At 39.8% G+C, this 20661-nt stretch overlaps 1 protein-coding gene across 4 annotated transcripts in view; it reads left to right on the forward strand.

The window, feature by feature from the left end:
* mc3r (melanocortin 3 receptor) overlaps nt 1-10166 on the forward strand; it is a 46745-nt gene extending 36579 nt beyond the window's left edge. For 2 of the 4 annotated variants that reach the window (XM_062978953.1, XM_008115258.3), the window contains 2 exons: nt 6899-7036; nt 7412-10166. In XM_062978953.1, the coding sequence (XP_062835023.1) occupies nt 7811-8764 (954 nt within the window). In that variant the 5' untranslated portion in view covers nt 6899-7036; nt 7412-7810 and the 3' untranslated portion in view covers nt 8765-10166. The remainder of the gene's footprint in view (nt 1-6898; nt 7037-7411) is intronic. The other 2 variants (XM_008115261.3, XM_008115257.3) reach the window with 1 other exon arrangement.
* Nucleotides 10167-20661: the final 10495 nt, after the last annotated feature.

Below are 20661 nucleotides of genomic sequence, written 5' to 3' on the forward strand. Positions count from 1 at the left end.
TTCCTCATAATCTTTTGTTCTCCATACTTCTTATCATCCTTGTAGCTCTTCTCTGAACCTGCTCCATTTTGTCTATAGCATTCTCGAAACGAGGTGTCCAAAAGGAAACTCTACTCCAGACAAGTCCTGACCAATCCAGGATATAGTGGGACTACAACTCTTCACTGAGTTGAATCCAAACATTAAAGTCTGAGATATTGGACCAAAGTAGTTTAAACACCTTCAATAATCCTTTTAAAATTCAAACTAAACCTCATGCCTCCAACTGTAAATTAATACAGTTTGGTACCACTTTTACCTGGTGGCACAATGGGTTAAACCAGGGGTCCTCAAACTTTTAAAGCAGAGGGCCGATCCACAATCCTTCAGACTGTGGAGGGGCCGAATTATCATTTGGGGAAAAAAACCGGACAAATTCCTATGCACACTGCATAGTGCAAAACAACAACAATGAAAGAACAATACAATATTTAAAAATGAAAACAATTGTAACCAGTATAAACCTATCAGGATTTCAATGGGAAGTGTGGGCCTGCTTCTGGCCAATGAGATAGTCAAGTGAATTAAGATTGTTGTTGTTGTGTGCCTTCAAGTCATTTCAGACTTTGGGCGAGCCTAAGTCTAAAATTATTTATTTATTCATTTACTACATTTATTTATGACATTTATATCCCGCCCTTTTCACTCTGAAGGGGACTCAGAGCAGCTGTATGTACATACAATATATTATATTATTAGCATAGCACAATATTAGCATTATATATTCAATATAGTAATATTGAATGATACCACTATACTGTAATATTATATGTAACATATATTATATAATTAATATTTTATATGGTATTAGTATTATATTATATAACATTATAATATTATTATCAATAATATATGTAAATACAATATATTATTAAAATGATATAAAAATATTATATTATAAAACTGAGGGCAGGGGCCAGGTAAATGACCTTGGAGGGCCGCATCCGGCCCCCGGGCCTTAGTTTGGGGACCCCTGGGTTAAACCCTTGTGCTGGCAGGACTGCTGACTTAAAGGTTGGGTTGCTGACCTGAAGGTGGCTGATTCAAATCCAACCCGGGGAAAGCACGGATGAGCTCCCTCTATCAGCTCCAGCTCCATGAGGGAAAATGAGAGAAGCCTCCCACAAGGATATCAAAAACATCAAAACATCCAGGTGTCCCCTGGGCATTTCCTGGCCTCACACCAGAAGCAACTTGTCTCAAGTCACTCCTGACACACACAAAAAAAACACTTTAACTGCCATGCCTCAAAGCTATGAAATCATGGGAGTTTAATTGGCATAGTTCGATTAAAGTGGTCCCAGTCTGCGTTAATTCTACAGTGTAGATTAGGCTTGAGCAAATTTTTCGTTAGTTCGTTAAATTCGTTTAAAATTCGTTTCATAATTACTTTTGAATTGATATTGAACCATCTGCTCACTGCCTTACAAATATTACGAATTTGAATAATAAAAGTACCTTTTTTTCGTTTGTTTCTGATGTCTTCGGATGTAGCTGTAGCCCCTCTGAGAGGAGAAGCCATGTTGGCATGCCTCTCAGCCAATCAGAGCGGAAGAGGGAGGGAGGGAGAGGCATGGCCATCGATCTGCTAGCATTTTAAAAATGCCATTGAGACGCCCCCCACCACCACCACCACCAGTAGAAGCCTTCCGCATTGCTCTCTCTTCCCTTCTCTCTCTCCCCTCCCTGCTTCTCTGAGAGAGAGAGAGAGAGAGAGAGAGAGAGAGAGAGAGAGAGAGAAGCAGGGAGGGAGGGAAGAGAAGAGAGAAGAGACATGCCTGCCTGCGCTTGGCCTTCTCCTCTGGAGCCACGTGTTTGGTTTTGCTTCTTTCCAGACTTTCCAGCCACTGGCTTAAAGGGGAATACCAGAGCCAGGCAAGCCTTCCTAAACGGAATCCTTAGAGCCAGAGGATATCCCTTTAAGAGATATCTCCACTGAGGAGATCTCCCGGAAAGGATTATGGCACCAGCTCAATTGCAACAGATTCAGTGCCATGTAATCATATGAGCTGTAGTTTTACAAAGTCCCTAGCCTTCCCTGCAGAAGAGAGCCAGTACCATGCCAAACTACAACTCCCAGTTTTCTGTCAAATTGTTTTGGATTTCAACTCCTACAATTCCTAACTCCAGACATGGGCAAAGTTTGCCCTTGCCTGGTATAGAAGCATTCTATTCTTCTTCTCCAGACATGCCAACAGTATTAAGTGATAAAATCTTGGGCATTTTTTTCCTTTAATGCTAAAAGTTCATAGGTTGTTCAGCAACAGCCTACTGGCTGGGTTGCTATGAGTTTTCCGGGCTCTATGGCCATGTGCCAGAAGCATTCTCTCCTGACGTTTCACCCACATCTGTGGCAGACATACTCAGAGGTTTTGACGTCTGTGCGAAGCTAGGCAAGTGGGGTTTATATATCTGTGGAAGGTCCAGGGTGGGAGAAAGAACTCTTGTCTGTGGGAGGCAAGTGTGAATGTTGCAATTGGTCACCTTGATTAGCATTGAATAGCCTTGCAGCTTCAAAGCCTGGCTGCTTCCTACCTGGGGGAATCCTTTGTTGGGAGGTATTAGCTGGCCCTGATTGTTTCCTGTCTGGAATTCCCATTTTCTGGGTGTTGTTCTTTTACTGTCCTGATTTTAGCTTTTCTGTAGCTAAAAATGCATATAAAATTGATTCTATAGGGAGGATAAATTATTGGATTTCAACTCCTACAGCTTAGCTTTCTCTGCCAATAATGGTACCATACCAAACTAAAGCTCCCAAGATTCTGTAGCAGTGAGCCATCTTGGATATTGTAAGGGATTTATTATTATTATTATTATTATTATTATTGTTATTATTATTATTATTATTATTAGACCTTGCTCCCAGGAAGGTGCCTTCGCTGTGGCTCCCAACTTATCTATCTATCTACCTTTCCACATATTCTCCACATTGTGTGTATGTGTATGTATATTATATACATGAGCCCCGATGGCGAAGTGTGTTAAAGCACTGAGCTGCTGAACTTGCAGACCGAAAGGTCCCAGGTTCAAATCCCGGGAGCAGAGTGAGTGCCCGCTGTTAGCTCCAGCTTCTGCCAACCTAGCAGCTTGAAAACATGCCAATGTGAGTAGATAAATAGGTACCGCTCTGGCGGGAAGGTAATGGCACTCCATGTAGTCATGCCGGCCACATGACCTTGGAGGTGTCTATGGACAACACTGGCTCTTGGGCTTAGAAATGGAGATGAGCACCAACCCCCAGAGTCAGACATGACTGAACTTAACGTCAAGGGATACCTTTACCTTTACCTATACACACACACATATGCAGGGACTTATATATATATATATATATATATATATATATATATATATATACACACAGTATATATCACACACACACCAATTTAACAAAGTTTCAGCCACAAAAACAAAGTTTCTGAAGTAGATCAATGACTTTCACAGTAAAGACAACCCAATTTAACAGGAAATAAGACTTTCAAACCAGGAACAGATTTCTGCAATTATTAAAAAATGGTTTATTATAAAAGCTATGAAAATTCGCCAAAAATCAGAGGATAAGGGAAAGTGTTAAATGTGTTCTACCACTGTACCAAGTTTGAAGAAGATCACTCAAAAAATGAGGGCGGGAGAGTCCTGTAAAATCTCCCCTCGTGCTGTTTTTTTTTGGCCACTGCGCATGCGCGTCCGCCATTAACGAATTACTTTTGAAACTAACGAATTTTCGTTAATTTCGAATTTTTTGGGGGGCAAAATTCGGAAATGACATCAGAAACGAAACGCTGGCGCCCCCTACTTTTGAAACGAGTTTAGAATCAATTTTTTCATGGATCGCTCAAGCCTAGTGTAGATCCATCCATTGTCTTCTCAGTAGCTGTTCCATCCCTATAAAATATCTTGGCAAGAAAATTCTGTTAAAAGTTTCTGTCCGAGTTTTTCAATGACAAGCAAAGACATTAATTGTTAAGCCTCAGGTCTCTTGTGCTCACTTGTTATGGTGCCTTTAAATGTGCTATAATTAACTTGCTGTTGTGATCATTATTGTTGAAGTATTTTATCTAGTGTGTATTTGCATTCATAATAGCTCTTTGTTAACACTATCTCACCCTCACAGCCAGCAGCAAATAACAGAGGTGGAGGTGAGGAAACACATTGAAAATGCCTCAGAATGTGCATTAAGTTATATTAAACTAAACTTCTATGAAGTTGTAAGGGAAAGAAGTATAGGTTGCTGGCACCTCTTTATGTGAACAGCCTTCTTGATTATTTTCAGATGTTATCACCTTTGAAGACAATTTAAAGGTGAAATGAGAGTGAAAACGCATACTGTTATTTCTCAGGAATATGTTTATGCTACCTTGACTATAACAGCACATACTATAAATAGTCACAGCTAGACATCAAGATAGAAAATTACCGAGAGTTTAGTTTAATGTGATCTAGAAAATAAAGTGTCAAATTTGAAACACTATCCTTTGTTGTGAGACCTTGAAAAAAACAGGGTCCCTTATGACCCTGTTCGCTGTGGTTTTTATTTTTATGTCTTTCTCACCCCGAGTTTTAACTTAATGTTCATGTGGTCTGCCCTTGTTTTTATTGTCTCCTTGTTTTATTTTGTAATGGATATTATTTACTGTATTGTTTATTGTATTGTGTTGTGCTGTTCTTTATATGCTGTTTACATTGTATTGCTTTGGGCGTGGCCCCATGTAAGCCGCCCCGAGTCCCCATTGGGGAGATGGTGGCAGGGTATAAATAAAGTATTATTATTATTATTATTATTATTATTATTATTATTATTATCAAAGAAATGCAAAAGTGTTACAGGAAAATTTCTCAGTAACTGTCCAAGTGGCTATAAAATAATAATTATTTATTTATTTATTTGCAATATTTATATTCTGCACTTCTCACCCTGAAGGGGACTCAGAGCGGATCACATTACACATATAAGGCAAACATTCAATGCCTTAACATAGAACAAAGACAGAGACAAACGCAGCTCTGAGCTGGCCTTGAACTCATGACCTCTTGGTCAGAGTGATTTGTTGCAGCTGGCTGCAGCCTGCGCCACAGCCACAAATAATTGTATTTGTAGACTGCCCTATCTCCCCGAAGGGATTCAGGGAGGTTTCCAACATATATGGCAAACATTCAATGCCAACAAAATGCAAAAAAAAAAAATCCAAACCAATCATTAGGAATGGTTTGGTACAATACACTAATGACTGTGCCTACTGTTGTCAAGCAGATGCATTTGGGCAGTAAAAAGACAATGCAATATTATTCTTGGGAATGCCGCAATGCTTTGCAGCTTTCTGGAGCAAAAGCAATGTCAAGGAAGAAACGTGGTCACAGATGTACATTGAATGTAATCAGTTTACATTACAGATCCTCCCAGATGAGACTTTTATTGTGCCATCCCTTTCCCCATTCACAAATACTTCAAGGCAGCGTATTTCATTGTCAAGCATCAGGATGTTCTTCCAGTGTTTAAGCAGAATGCTTCTTGATTCTGGAGGAGCAGGAAAAAAACTTGCTGCATCTTCAATATGATATCTTTTCAAATATTCATCAAATGCTATCATCTCTTAGCCTTTTCTTCTCGAGGTTACATATACCCAAATCCCCAAGTCACTCCTCATAAGGCATGGTTTGCAGACCTTTTGCAATTTTGGTCTCCACCCTATGGACAAAGTCAAAAATGTCAATATTTTTCTTGAATTGTGGTGCCAAAAATCAGATAGAGTATTTCAGGTGAGATGTGACCAGATCAGAATACAGTAGAATTATTTCTTCCATCAGCCAAGATACTATACTCCCGTCGATACAGATTAGAATAGCATTGACTTTTTAAAGTGTCATGTCAGATATTGACTCATGTAAGACTCTTAGATCCCTTTCACATATATTATTGTCAATCCAGGTGTCACACATTCTATATCAATACATTTCATTTTTTTTCTACCTAAGTATAGTACCTTACAGTTCTCTACATTGGAATCAGTTTTGTTCATTTGGCCCAGCTCCCTACTGACATTTGAAATTTGATCCTATTTCCTGGAATATTATTGTATGTACTCATGTATAAGTCTACAAATTTTAGTCAAAACATCTTGGCTTGACTTATATATAGACCACTGTTAGTGTCCTACCTTATCAAAACAAAACAAAAAGGAACCACCCCCTTTTCTGAATAGAATGGCAAAAGATGAGAGCTTAGTTCATCTTCATGAGACCACAAACCATGATCTAAAAAGCCAAATTATTCCTGCCAGCATTTGAAAACAATCAGCACTGACAAAATTACCATCTGTCAGCTGCAAAAGGCCACCCTACTTGGATCCGCACATATTATTAGCCAATTCAGCACATAGTCCTAGACACCTGGGAAGTGTCTGAACCAATACAAAAGCCAGCATAGTAATCTTGTTTGCTATGTGCAGCAAATAATAATAATAATTTACTATCTGTCAGCTGCAAAAGGCCACCCTACTCAGATCTGCACTTGGGAAGTGTCCGACATGTGATTCAATACAACAGCCAGAATAATGATCTTGTTTGCTGTGTACTAATCTTGTTGTGTGTATAAGAAGAAGAAGAAGAAGAAGAAGAAGAAGAAGAAGAAGAAGAAGAAGAAGAAGAAGAAGAAGAAGAAGAAGAACTTTATTTCTTAACTGCCTCTCCTCGTGGCTCGAGGCAAGTTACAACATTACTATAAACAGATAATCATCTAAAACATTATATAAAATAATATATTAAAACATATTTCTAACGGCTTTCCCTTGAGGTGGACCAAAAGAAACTGATAACAGTTAGTGAGACTGACAAGGCTTTTCATTCTCTTTTTATATCACAGATTTTTGCCCCAGGAAGGCAGCACATCTCTCAAATCATCCTTTCAGGCTTGCAGATCACCATTTCTATCAGAGTCTACATGATGGCAATTAGCAATAATATTTTTTTCCCACGGCTTCTTGCTGCCACAAAAAAATAGGTAAAGACTGGATAGCTGCAGTGTCTCTTGATTGATAGCTAGGAACTGTCTAACTGGAAGCATCCTAACATGTCATCTTCTTATATTTAATATGCTTGTGATTGTAATGTGTATTGTAAACCAACACAAGACTTTAGAAAATGTCTGCAGATTTTCTCTTGGATCTGCAGAGGGCGCCATATGATTTTGTAATGAACTATAGAATCCCCATCAATGGGAGTTCTGTAGCTTGCAATTTGAACTGTCACTCAAAGAGGTACTTGTTCTCCAGTGGTCATTGTAAGACACAGAAGATTAAGTAGGAGTGTTTTCCCCTCATTCATGAATGTATAAAACCCTGCGCTTTTTTATTCTGTTCTTGTTCTTGCCTCACAGATGAATCAGGAAAAGATGCTGTGAAGTGCTTTTGATCCTCCAGGACAGCAGGAGTCCCAGGACGTAGGATCAGCTTGCAAAGTGCTCACTTGAGATCAACAGGTGAATTATGAAAGAGAGGCTGCTGTCATTGCCACAGTTTCATCTTCATTCAAGAACTATTTGTGGCATTTGCTGTATCGCCTGATTTTACTGAAGAGGAAACAAACAACTCTGTGGATCAACAAACAACTCCATGGAGTAATTGGTTCAGACATCCAAACTGAATAGAGGACGTTTTGCGAGATGTCTCCTGTTTGATTTCATTCACTGAAAAGCCCTGTGGTATTTATGAAGAACTTTCTGTTTCAATGATACTATTTCCACAACTGCTTGTAAACCAGAATATCTAACTCAACAATGAACACGACTATACACTGGGATTTGACGTTCCAGCCTGAAGAGGTTAACGGTTCGGCACTTTACAACAGCAGAGATGAGGATGGAGTCTGCGAACTGGTTTTCATCAAAGCTGATGTATTCTTGTCACTGGGGATCGTCGGCCTTCTGGAGAACATCTTTGTCATCCTTGCAGTGATCAAAAATAGAAACCTTCATTCCCCCATGTACTTTTTCCTTTGCAGCTTGGCAGCAGCTGACATGTTGGTGAGCATATCTAACAGCCTGGAAACTATCATGATTGTCCTCCTGGAGAAGGGCTATTTAAACATTAATAGTCGCTACATCCAGCCAATGGACAATGTCTTTGACTCAATGATCTGCATCTCTTTAATTGGCTCCATATGCAACCTTTTGGTCATAGCCATCGACAGGTACATCACCATTTTCTATGCACTTCGTTACCACAGCATCATGACAGTGAAGAAAGCTCTGGCCCTCATCGGATTGATCTGGATCGCTTGTATCTGTTGTGGCATCACTTTCATCATCTACTCTGAGAGCAAAATGGTTATTATCTGCCTCATTGCCATGTTCTTTACCATGCTTTTCCTCATGGCCTCACTCTATGTTCACATGTTCATGTTTGCACGTCTGCATATCAAGCGCATTGCAGCCTTCCCAGTGGATGATGTGCCCCAGCAGCGTACTTGTATGAAAGGGGCTGTCACTATCACCATCCTCCTCGGGGTCTTCATTGTCTGCTGGGGACCTTTTTTCCTTCATCTCATTCTCATCATTTCTTGCCCCACCAACCCACACTGTTTTTGCTACATCTCACATTTTAACACATACCTGGTTCTTATTATGTGCAACTCAGTCATTGACCCAATCATTTATGCTTTCCGGAGTCTGGAGATGCGGAAGACCTTCAAGGAAATGGTTTGCTGCTGCTTCGGCTTGAGTTCAGGATAGTATCTGCTCTGATGTGTTAGCCCACTACTGTCTTTAAAGACATTGAACAAGGTCCACTCTGAAGCAAAATATCCTAAACGCTACCCCAAATATAGTGCCAAATGTGTATGGTCCAAAGAGAAAATAGAGGTTTTTCTAGCAATGATCAAAGAAAGGCTTAAAGACTAGAAAGTGTTAAGGGGAAACTGCTGTGATTTTTCTTCCCCTTTTATGCTTTACAGTAGAAACTTTATCAAAGAGGGTATTTATTCAATTTGAGTTTATGTAGGTTGTGAAAACAGCAGCAAGAATTGCATAAGTTTACATTAAAGAGTCATTCAGATAATGTGTGGAAAAGAAAATGATGTACTTTTCTGTAATAGGGCTTTTCTTCTTTTCACATTGATAGAGTAAAGGGAATTTCAACAGGTACATCATATGATTGGTCCTTGGAAAGCTGCAACTAGCTTAATTCTCATCTCTACCAGTGTTAAATGTGGAGACTTCTAAGTTTGACTATTCTGGATGGAAATGTTTAATTGAAAGAGACTAATGCTGCAGTTTTAGCCATTTTTACCAATAAATACAATGCTTTCACTTATTTAAAAATAGGAAGAAAATGAACTGCATGAATGCAGTTCTATGAGTACATATGTGAATCTCATTAAAAATTAGTTGGCTTGATTTCTGAGCAAATCTATTTTCAATTACAGTGTATCTTTCATAAGCAAATTAATTATTTAAAATAAATGTATATCACCAGCATCATTTCTATCTATCGGTCTATCTGTCTGTCTATCTATCGATAAGGAGCAACCTATATAATTAAGGTGGGCTCTTGGTCTCAGTATGAGCAGGGTTTAATTACAGAGTATATATTTTCTTGTACTTCCCACCCCATACAGGTTGCTCAGTTGAATCCAAATCGTGGATATATTTCCTAAAAGCATATCTTTCTCTTTTAAATAACAAGTGTAGAGATTATCAGGGTAGAAAGGACTTTTCACTTGAGCTATTCTTCCAAACAAAATGGAATAGCAGATTCATATCAGGATTTCAACTTTGGAAGAACTACTGAACTAAATCCTGTTTTCCCCACAACACTGTGAGCTAAAATATGGCATCTGTCATATATTATTTTACATCTTCTGAGCATTTTATCTTCGTGCTACTACAGAAAATATGATCACTTGATAAGCAATGATTGCCTAAAAAAGATAACTCTGTAGAGTTGTTCCTAGAGAGGATTGTTGCATTACTGGCTTGTAAAGATATAAACCAAACAATTCCATCAAAGCACCTTCAGCTTTCAAGAGCTAAGGAGTGGGGCTTTGGGGAGTGTTGAACTAAGAAGTTTCCTGTGTTTTCTTCATTCGTAACTTTGTTGTATAGTAGTAACCTTGCATTAAAGAAATTTCCAAGATTTCCTTGTGAATGAATGTAATTGCTATCAAAGTTCTGCCATCATCACATTTATATTTTTTTCAATCACATTTTTTCTTAGGAAGCCCTAACCATCTTTTGTGGAACCTTAGGTTTCCAAGCAATCCTGGTTAAGAAACCCTGTTTTAAACAAATGTTTAATGTGTGTCTTTTAGGAGTGCTGTAATTGTCTATTCCAGTATGGCAGGAAGCTGGTCTAGATGGATTTTGCAGCCTTTTCCAGTCATAAAATTATATAATTCCAAGGTATTAGGAGCAAGATGTGTGCCAGTGATGTGTCCAAAAGACCTAAAGCTAGGAAAGTGCCATTACATGATTTCCATAAGTCTACACAAGATGTTTCCTCCACATACGCCTCTTAGATACCTGGAAAAAAATTGGGGGGGGGGGGAGGTTTTTTTCCTTTTTTTTTTTTTACAAAGCCACCCTTCACCTAGAATCATAGAATCATAGAATAGTAGAGTTGGAAGAGACCTCATGGGCCATCCAGTCCAACCCCTTGCCAAGAAGCAAGAAATCTCATTCAAAGCACCCCCGACAGATGGCCATCCAGCCTCTGCTTAAAAACCTCCAAAGGAGCCTCCACCACAGTCCAGGGCAGAGAGTTCCACTGCCGAACAGCTCTCACACCTAAAATGGGGGGAGGAAAGTATGTAGAAACAAAAAGTCTCCGAAATCTTTCATTTAGGTCTTCATGTTATATAGTTTGAATAGCATGTCATAGATATATTATTTATCGTTGGATAATAACATATTCTATATATTTTTGAATTTTTTCAGAAAAAAATGGCTTTGGGTAAAAAAAATTATCAATTTTTCTAGGTTTTTTCCAAGCTGTCCCATCTCTACTCCCAGACCAACTTCCCCAACTCATGTTGCAAAACATTTCTTTGTCAATAGAATCATAAAGTTGAAAGAGACCACAACGGCCAACTAGTCCAACCATTTGTCATTCAGGAAAATACAATCAAAGTTCTCTCAGCAGATGGCCATGCAACCTCTGCTTAAAACCTCCAGAGAGGGAGACTCCACCATGATCCAAGGCAACATAATTCACTATCTAATAGTTCTGACCATTAGGAAGTTCTTCATGTTTAGGTGGAATCTCAACCCCTGCAATTTGAATCCACTGCTCTGTGTCTGAGGGCCCTTCCACACAGCCATAAAACCCAGAATATCAAGGCAGATAATCCACAATATCTGCTTTGAACTGGGTTATCTGAATCTACATTGCCATATAACCCAGTTCAAAGCATAACATGTGAGATTTTATCCAGATGTGTGGAAGGAGCCTTAATCTCTAGAGCAGGAGAAAACAAGCTTGAACCCTCCTCAATATGGTATCCTTTCAAACATTTAAATATGACTATCATTTTCCTTCTTAGACATCTTATTTCCAAGCTAAACTTACCCAGCTCCCTAAGACACTTATCATAGGTCTAGGCTTCCAAAGCTGCATCATCATGAAACAGAACAACTAAAAGTAGAGATGAGGAGCAGTTGAGATATATGCATTTATTTTCCTTTAGCTGAACACACAGTAACATAATTGTTGATGAGCTCTCAGAAGTACACAAGAAGTCCCTGAATATTATGTTATTGCTGTATACCCAGTCAAAGGAATATAGTGGATGCATTTCTGCTTCTCTCTTCCACAACCTTCCCCTCCACAAATAAACAACATAAAAATGGCTTTCTCTGGGGGTTTATTCCACCAAAAAGGTGTGTTTGTAGATATTTGGGGAATTGTGTGGTGAGAACAGTCCTCCACAAACAAAAAACTGGATTATAAATACATATGTTGAATTTACACTATTGCAATACATTCATGGGATACTAACAGCTATATATTTGTCAATGAAGATCAAAAAGTTACAAGATTCAACACCATGAAATACAGCAAACGTATATGCAAACATTTGTTTAGCTGGACATATTTGTCCTATGTGGAGCATCTAGCTAAATGAATTCAGTTCTAGTTTGTGAAAGCCAAATGACACATGCAGAGTTTCTCTGTGCATGCAGAGGTACATGTACTTGTATATTAGAATTTAGGTGTACATCCAATTGTATTGTTGGATGAGCTATCGTTCACTTTGCTACTCACCACAACAGTTGTGTAGCTCATGCTATCCATAATTCCACATTCAGAAATAAGCAACCCAGTGTAGGATTTCTGCCACTACAAGCATCGTTATATTCTCCAAGCTTTCCTGTCTTCTCATGATGTGGCCAAAGTACTTCACCTTTGCCTCTAATATCCTTCCATCCAGTGAGCAGTCAGGCATTATTTCCTGGAGAATGGACTGGTTGGATCTTCTTGCAGTCCAAGGCACTCTCAGAATTTCCTCCAACACCACAGTTCAAATGCAAGATGCATTAGTTGACAAGGAGGCATTAGCAGGACATCTCTAATGATTTGCTGATTTAGATAACCCTTTCTTTAAAAGACACAATGGCTTGAATACACCTGAAACAGACATTTATGTACAAAACGCAGTCTAAGATGTATCCCCTACTTGTTCCAAATATGAACACAGTTAATTATTGATTACCTGGAAGAGGGCTTCCAATTCCATTCCTCTTATAAACTTCACATGGTGTATGAATTTGTAACAAAAATATTACCATACACATCAGTGGTTTACGTGCTTGATCAGCTTCAATTTAAGTTTCTAATATTAAAGGAACTTTAGGGCTACAGGGCCAAATCTGGAATGGAACAAGTATTTCCATTTTAAATATTGCTATTTTTGTAGATAAAATTTAAATTGCCCTTCTGAAAGCAGCTCTCGAAGAAATTCAGATAGCCTTTTCTAGATGTATCATTTGGCATCTTTTGTTTTAAAGAAGGAAAATGAATTCTGGGACAGAATACCTAGCATATTCTTACAGAAATCTCCTCTGGCAAAGTTATTTAGCCCAGTGGGTAGTAATCAGTTGCTCACTTTTTCATAAAAGTGCGATTTTATATCATTTGTATACTAGAACATTGCAAATTACACTGAAATAGTTTTCTATTATTGTGGTATGTGATTCTATAGCAGCGTGTGCATATGCAGCTGATTTATCATTGACAAAGCCAACTCTGTGAAATGGATGTGATATTAGAGTCCATTAAAACAGTCTGTCTGTCTGTCTGTCTATCAACAATCATATAACTGTAATGCTGAGAAATTTTGATATTCTGCACATGGCATACTTACACACATACATATAAAACATTTCCTATGGCCACATGTAAGGCTATACATCATTGTTTTGCCATGGCTGCAAGGCACTTCTGATTTATCATGACCCTAAAATGAACCTGTCTTGGTATGATTTACCCAAAGGGGATTTACCATTATCTTCTATGGCAGAGAGAGTGTGATTTGCCTATGGTCACCCTGTAAGTTACCATGGCTAAATGGAGATCTGGACTCTTGGAGTAAGAGAACTGCATTCAAATCACTAGACCACATTGGCTCTCAAGGTGTTTCATATGTTTAAGGAACTCAAATGATGTATTTTTGTTATTTATTATTGAGCCATTATGAATTTATTGAAAATCAATATGGAACACAAGGTGAGGGTCTTGGCTAGAATAGAAATCCAAACGGCAAAGTCACTGAAACATTCAACTGGATTTTCCAGCGAGGCTGGAACTTGAAGCAAGATACACAGCTGCAGGAATACACAGGAACATGGAGCAAAGATCTTTCTCTCTTGAATTAGTAATGTTGCCATCTCTGACTGTGTCAGAGAAAGCAAACCTTTTTCAAGACCTCAAAGCATGAGAACAGTGCTTTTTAGTTTGCTTCAAAAGCAGCCATCTACTCCTTCACACAGACTCCCTCTCTGACCAGTGTTAAGTTATCACTCCTCTCCTGTCAAGCTCATTAGCTCTTCCCGTGTTATCATTTTCAGCATCTGAACTGGAATGTCCATCTGGCATCCGAAGGTCTGGTCTTGACTGCATAGAGGAATGCAGTTCAAACTGTCTACTTGCAACCATTCTGTCTCTAGTCCCAGAATCCACTGGGACAGACTCTGGTTGCATCTCAGGCCCAAATCCAGAATCCTCTGACAAAGCAGGTGCAGGGACAAACTCTGGCTGTACTTCTGGCAAGGCAGGTGCAGGGGTAATCACAGGCTGAACGGACCTTACCTCAGGGTCACTCGACAGCTCAAATGGAAGCTGGGCCACAACAGGCAAGATAGATGGATGGTATCCTTGGAGTGACTGGCTTGACCTTGAAGGAGCTGGGGATGGCAACGGCCGACAGGAAGCTCTGGCGTGGGCAGGTCCATGAGGTCACGAAGCGTTAGAAGCAACTGAACAAATAAACAACAACAACAACGGGCTAGTAAGGTGGGCTTTTTGGCATCCCTTTAAATGCTAAATATTTCACTATTGGAAACCTTTTCTCCACTTTTGATTTTCAATTGATAGAAATTCAAACAATGTTTGGATCATTTGAAATAATAATGTACACATGATAGCTACAAATAGACCTATTTGAACATGTGGTCCGTGTTTATTGAAATTTATTAACATGATTTGGCTTTTTCGTGTTTTGTTTTTATTTTGTCATGTTGAAATATTATAGTATGTAACTTAAGAAAATGGTAATGGCCATGATTCAATATTTGAAAGGGTTTCACATGGAAGATGGAGCAAGCTCATTTCCTGCTGCTCTGGAAACGAGGACATAGTAATAATAATCATAATAAAACTTTATTTATATTCCACCCTATCTTCCCGGAGAGACTCAGGGTGGATTCCAAACATAAAAGGCAAACATTCAATGCTCAAACACAACAACAATACACGCATAATAACGAAAAATTGATAACCCAACAAATGAAAACAAATTATGACTTACATTATATCAGACATAAAATAAAACATTGAAGATAGATCAGAAGCACCCATTTCCCAAAAAGATTCCACCAAAATAATAAGAAAAACTCTCTGCTAGTAAGAGCTGCTCGATGAGGCATGGGCAAACGTTTTGTGGCGGGGCTGCATTGCAGGCCAGGCCAGGGGAGGTGGACTGGGTCAGTCAGGGAGATAGGAAGCAAGCTAAGATGAGGGCTGAGGCAGAGAAGGGCCGGAGGAATCATAGAATCATAGAATCATAGAATCATAGAATAGTAGAGTTGGAAGAGACCTCATGGGCCATCCAGTCCAACCCCCTGCTAAGAAGCAGGAAATCGCATTCAAAGCACCCCCGACAGATGGCCATCCAGCCTCTGTTTAAAAGCCTCCAAGGAAGGAGCCTCCACCACAGTCCGGGGGAGAGAGTTCCACGGCTGAAAAGCTCTCACAGTGAGGAAGTTCTTCCTGATGTTCAGGTGGAATCTCCTTTCCTGTAGTTTGAAGCCATTGTTCCGTATCCTAGTCTGCAGGGCAGCAGAAAACAAGCTTGCTCCCTCCTCCCTATGACTTCCCTTCACGTATTTGTACATGGCTATCATGTCTCCTCTCAGCCTTCTCTTCTGCAGGCTAAACATGCCCAGCTCTTTAAGCTGCTCCTCATAGGGCTTGTTCTCCAGACCTTTAATCATTTTAGTTGCCCTCCTCTGGACGCTTTCCAGCTTGTCAACATCTCCCTTCAACTGCGGTGCCCAAAATTGGACACAGTATTCCAGGTGTGGTCTGACCAAGGCAGAATAGAAGGGGAGCATGACTTCCCTGGATCTAGACGCTATTCCCCTATTGATGCAGGCCAGAATCCCGTTGGCTTTTTTAGCTGCCGCATCACATTGTTGGCTCATGTTTAACGTGTTGTCCACTGCTGTCAAGCCAGGCGTCCCCCATTCTGTATCTTTGCATTCCATTTTTTCTGCCGAAGTGAAGTATCTTGCATTTGTCCCTGTTGAACTTTATTTTGTTAGTTTCGGCCCATCTCTCTAGTCTGTCAAGATCGTTTTGAATTCTGCTCCTGTCTTCTGGAGTGTTAGCTATCCCTCCCAGTTTGGTGTCGTCTGCAAACTTGATGATCGTGCCTTCTAACCCTTCGTCTAAGAGAAAGAGCCCAAGGGGCCATGCCTGGCCCACGAGCCTGGGTTTATCCATGCCTGTGCTAGACAGAGGATGGTGGAATCTTCTTCTTCTTTTGAGGGCTTAGATGTCTGGGGTGCATTGATAGTGTATTGCTCCATGGCAAAAGTTTGAATTAGACGGCTCTTGGGGTCTCTGCCAACTCTCTAATACTATGATTGTGTAAGTAGATTCTAACTTGTTTAAAAGATGAGTCACCATTCATGACATCATCACTACTGCCCAGAGAACACCATGACACTGAAAGTTAGTTTGCTACAGTGGTTCTGTGATGATGTTCCAAGACGAAGTCTGTAGAGATATCATTAAGCATGATACCCTTCGCATTAATCATCACTGCACAGAGCATATTCCTTAAACCAAAAATACAAATTCTAACAAATTGCACACATTTTTCAAGGCAGTGATTTAATTGGGAGACTCCCCTCCCTCCCCTAAGAACTAAAGAAGAGGGTCAGGAGGGTTATCCATAAGTGGCGAGACTGTGAAAAGCTACAAAATTTCTACAAAAAGGATGAAGACGGAAGAATTATTAAGGAGAAGAACTGAACTAAACAAAACACAATTCTTAACCAAACAAATTGAAGGCAATGGGAAGAATAAAGATCAGATCGAAATCGTAAAATACATGATACCAGCTACCCAAGCAATTGCTGCCTTAGGATGGAAATATGAAGGGAAGTAGGAATTGTAAAAATGACTTGACTATTTATCAGAGTATATGCTCCAAGATTATATAACTGAAAAGGAGAATAAAATATATAAATTGTCATCCAAAGGAGAACTGGGAGTTGAAGAGGCAAGAGCTTATAGCCAGAGCGAAAGGAAAAGGAAAATATAAGGAACTGAACCAAAAAATCTTTATGATCAAACAAGTACTATAAACCAATGAGTAGGGTCATAAATGTTCCTGGGGGGAGGAGGGAGGGAGGAAGAGGGAGGGAGAAAATGCATAGGTATAAGTAATAGATTTATAGAACTGTAAAGAATACAATGTAATCAATTGAATGCGTTATATGGAGTAAAAAATAATTATATATCATTGTATATATGTGACAGGAGCCACTGGTTGTGCAGCAGGTTAAACTGCTGAGCTGCTGAACTTGCTGGCTGAAAGGTCGGCAGTTCGAATCCAGGTGGGTTAGCTCCCACTGTTAGCCCCAGCTTCTGCCAACCTAGCAATTCAAAAACATGCAAATGTGAGTAAATCAATAAGTACCGCTCCAGCGGGAAGGTAATGGCGCTCCATGCAGTCATGCTGCCCACATGATTTTGGAGGTGTCCATGGACAACACCGGTTCTTTGGCTTAGAAATGGAGATGAGCACCAAGCCCCAGAGTTGGACATGACTAGACTTAATGTCAGGGGAAATCCTTTACCTTTATATGTGACAAAGTTACAAATTGCATACATCAAAGCCAAATTTTAAAAAAATTAAACATTATTCCCATCCTTGGTTTCCTCCAAAACTGCTATTTCTACTGTAAAGAAAACATATTCAATTTGCTGCATTGTAACTGGGTGGTCCGTGAGTACATAGTGGGAAAGAATGCAATTCCTCTTCCTATAGCTCTGCATTCCAAGGCCTGAATCCTATGGAGGAGTCCCAAGGAGAGCAAACCCACTGCATCAATTGTTCAGTGTTAGGCCCGCACGTAAGTCATTCATTTTCAATGTGTTGTCGAAGGCTTTCATGGCCGGGATCACAGGGTTGTTGTATGTTTTCCGGGCTGTATGGCCATGTTCTAGAAGTATTCTCTCCTGACGTTTCGCCCACATCTATGGCAGGCATCCTCAGAGGTTATGAGGCCATACAGCCCGGAAAACATACAACAACCCCATTCATTTTCAATCAATGGAACTACCCCAATTTGAATCCAGACTCATATCTCTGCCCATTTGCCACACCCCAACTGCATTTTCCAGTTCAAGGACTCAGGTTTGCTCTGATAAGAAATCTCTCAGTGAGGTCACATCAAATATGACCCTTGGTATGAGAAAGCTTTCAGGCCTGTGTATATCGACTGTTCTTTGTGATTCAACTTGTTTTTGACCTGTTTTCATTTCTATCTTTGATTTAAATGACGTATCACAGTTGTTTATGAGTTATGTGTCATTTTCAGCCTAAATGAAAAATGGTCTCGATCTAAGAAACTATAACACTATGTTTGTCCAGTTAAGAAATTGCTTGCACTTAGAGTAATGGAAGGAAGTTAAAAGGGGGAAAAGGAGGCTTGGTACCGCTCATTCCAGACCATTCTTCAAAGGTGCATTAGCTAAGACATGGTACATAACTCATTAATGCCTGGTCTCTTTTTTTCTTATAGCAAAGGCTTTGCACAAGTTTTTTTATTGATTTATTTATATTGACTAGTATCCTACAAAGCAGTTACAACTCAACAGGATGCTAGTTATGAACAGCATTCACAACTGTTTGATATGCATGTTTACAATCATGGAATTATTATCAGAGTCACAAATGCAACTCCTAATTTACCTTCATAGTTGGGGTGCAGTAAGTTGATGTTTCCAGATCTCTCCTACCAATAAGTTGTGGTGCAGCAGTCAGAAGCAGTGCACCATCACAATTCTTTATTGCAGCACATCTTGCTGATTGGAATATACTAAAAACATCAACCTGCATTGCCTTGATTGCCTAGGCATGATAAAGCTCTGCTTGTCTCTTTCTCTCTTTGAAGCCAGGGCAGTGGCAGTTGAGATGGATAGAGGGTCTTTCTTCTTTTTTAAATATTTTAGCAGAGACTTCCCAATGCAGTGTAAAAGAAAAATGATAATATACATGCATAAAAAAGAAAGAAAAGAAAAGAAAAAAGGTTTATTCCTCCAGACTCCTCCTCAAAATTCATTCTCTTATGTTCAAGAAAATTCAGAAGCATAAGAACAGTACCCTCTTTCTGTTCTTCCAGGAAATCACATGTCAGAAACAAGGCTCACAGGCCGAATTTGGCCCACCACATCACTTTATGTTACCTGTGATGTTTTCATTGCCAGAGCAACATAGTCTTATATTTATACATTCTTACGATTGCAACTGATCTTTTGAAGACAATCATAAGGCAGATGTGACTCTCAATGAAAATGAGTTTGACACCCCTGCAGTAAGTGATACACAGTACTAACAATAGTTGGGATATATATTCAGTCCAGCTAGTAGCCACTAAGGGCCCTTCCAGACAGCCATATAACCCAGAATATCAAGGCAGATAATCCATAATATCTGTTTTGAACTGGATTATCTGAGTCCACACTGCCATAGAATCCAGTTCAATGTGGATTTATACAGCTATATGGACAGGGCCTAAAAGCCCTGCCCTCCATTAATTCTCCTATCCTAATTGAAAACTATGCAGGTTAGATGCCTCCATTACTTGTTGTGGTGGCAAGCTCCATAAAAAAGTAATTTGTTTTGTGTGTTCTGAATCTCACATCATTCATCTTAACTGGATGATCCTTCTTTATATTTTCATCAAAGTGGGAGAAAAAGCATATCCCATCTTCTCTGCATCAGATTTCGTTTTATACATCGCTTTCAAAACTTCTTTGGCTCAGTTTGTTTCTTCAGCTAAACAGCCAAAAACACTGTAATCTTTCCTCCAGCGGGAGTTTCCTTTATCATCTTGGTTGCCCTTTTTAACATCAATAATTCTTTTCAAAAATTGATGAACAATAAAACTGAGCCGTAGAGCAAGGAAATTGTGGTGTATAAGCAGGGTCTCTGGAGTGATTATCCACTTCTCCATAGTACGGAGATTGTACCCATTTGTAAACAAACATGCAGCTATTTACATGACATATGCATCAATAAACATAAAAGTAACTAGACCTTGGCCTGAAACGTGGTGCGTAATACTCAGATGCTTGCTGTAATTGATTCAGTGGGGAAATTATTTCAAGACCAAAAAAATCAAGCATAATAAATGCACAATTTTATTTGTGTTTCCAAAAAAGAATATGAATTAGTAGTACACTGAGATTATACCATAAGACATTGAAATCGAATAAAGAAAGACAGAGGTAGGACTTATGGGCTTAGATCAGTGATTCCCAAAGTGGACGCTACCACCCCCTGGTGGGCACTGCAGAGATCCAGGGGGGCGGTGATGGCACCTATTAGGACACGGGGCGGGGCCAGGGGAGGGGCCTCTTCCCCAGTGCCGGAGAGCGGACTGAGCCTCTGAGGCGCCTGTTCGGACACAGGGGGCAGAGCTAGAGGAGTGGGCGTGGCTTCTTCCCAAGAGCCCGAGACAGGGCTGAGCCTCTATACCTCTCCTGAGAGGCCTTTTAGAACTAAAAGGTGGGGCTAGGGGCAGGGGCGGGGCCTCTTCCCAAGAGACAGGGCTGAGCCTCTGTATACCTCCCCTGAGGCACTTGTTAGAACATGGGGGTGGAATATAGAGGTTCAGCC

Source organism: Anolis carolinensis, chromosome 4 (assembly GCF_035594765.1).
Source record: "Anolis carolinensis isolate JA03-04 chromosome 4, rAnoCar3.1.pri, whole genome shotgun sequence".
Lineage (NCBI taxonomy): Eukaryota > Metazoa > Chordata > Lepidosauria > Squamata > Dactyloidae > Anolis > Anolis carolinensis.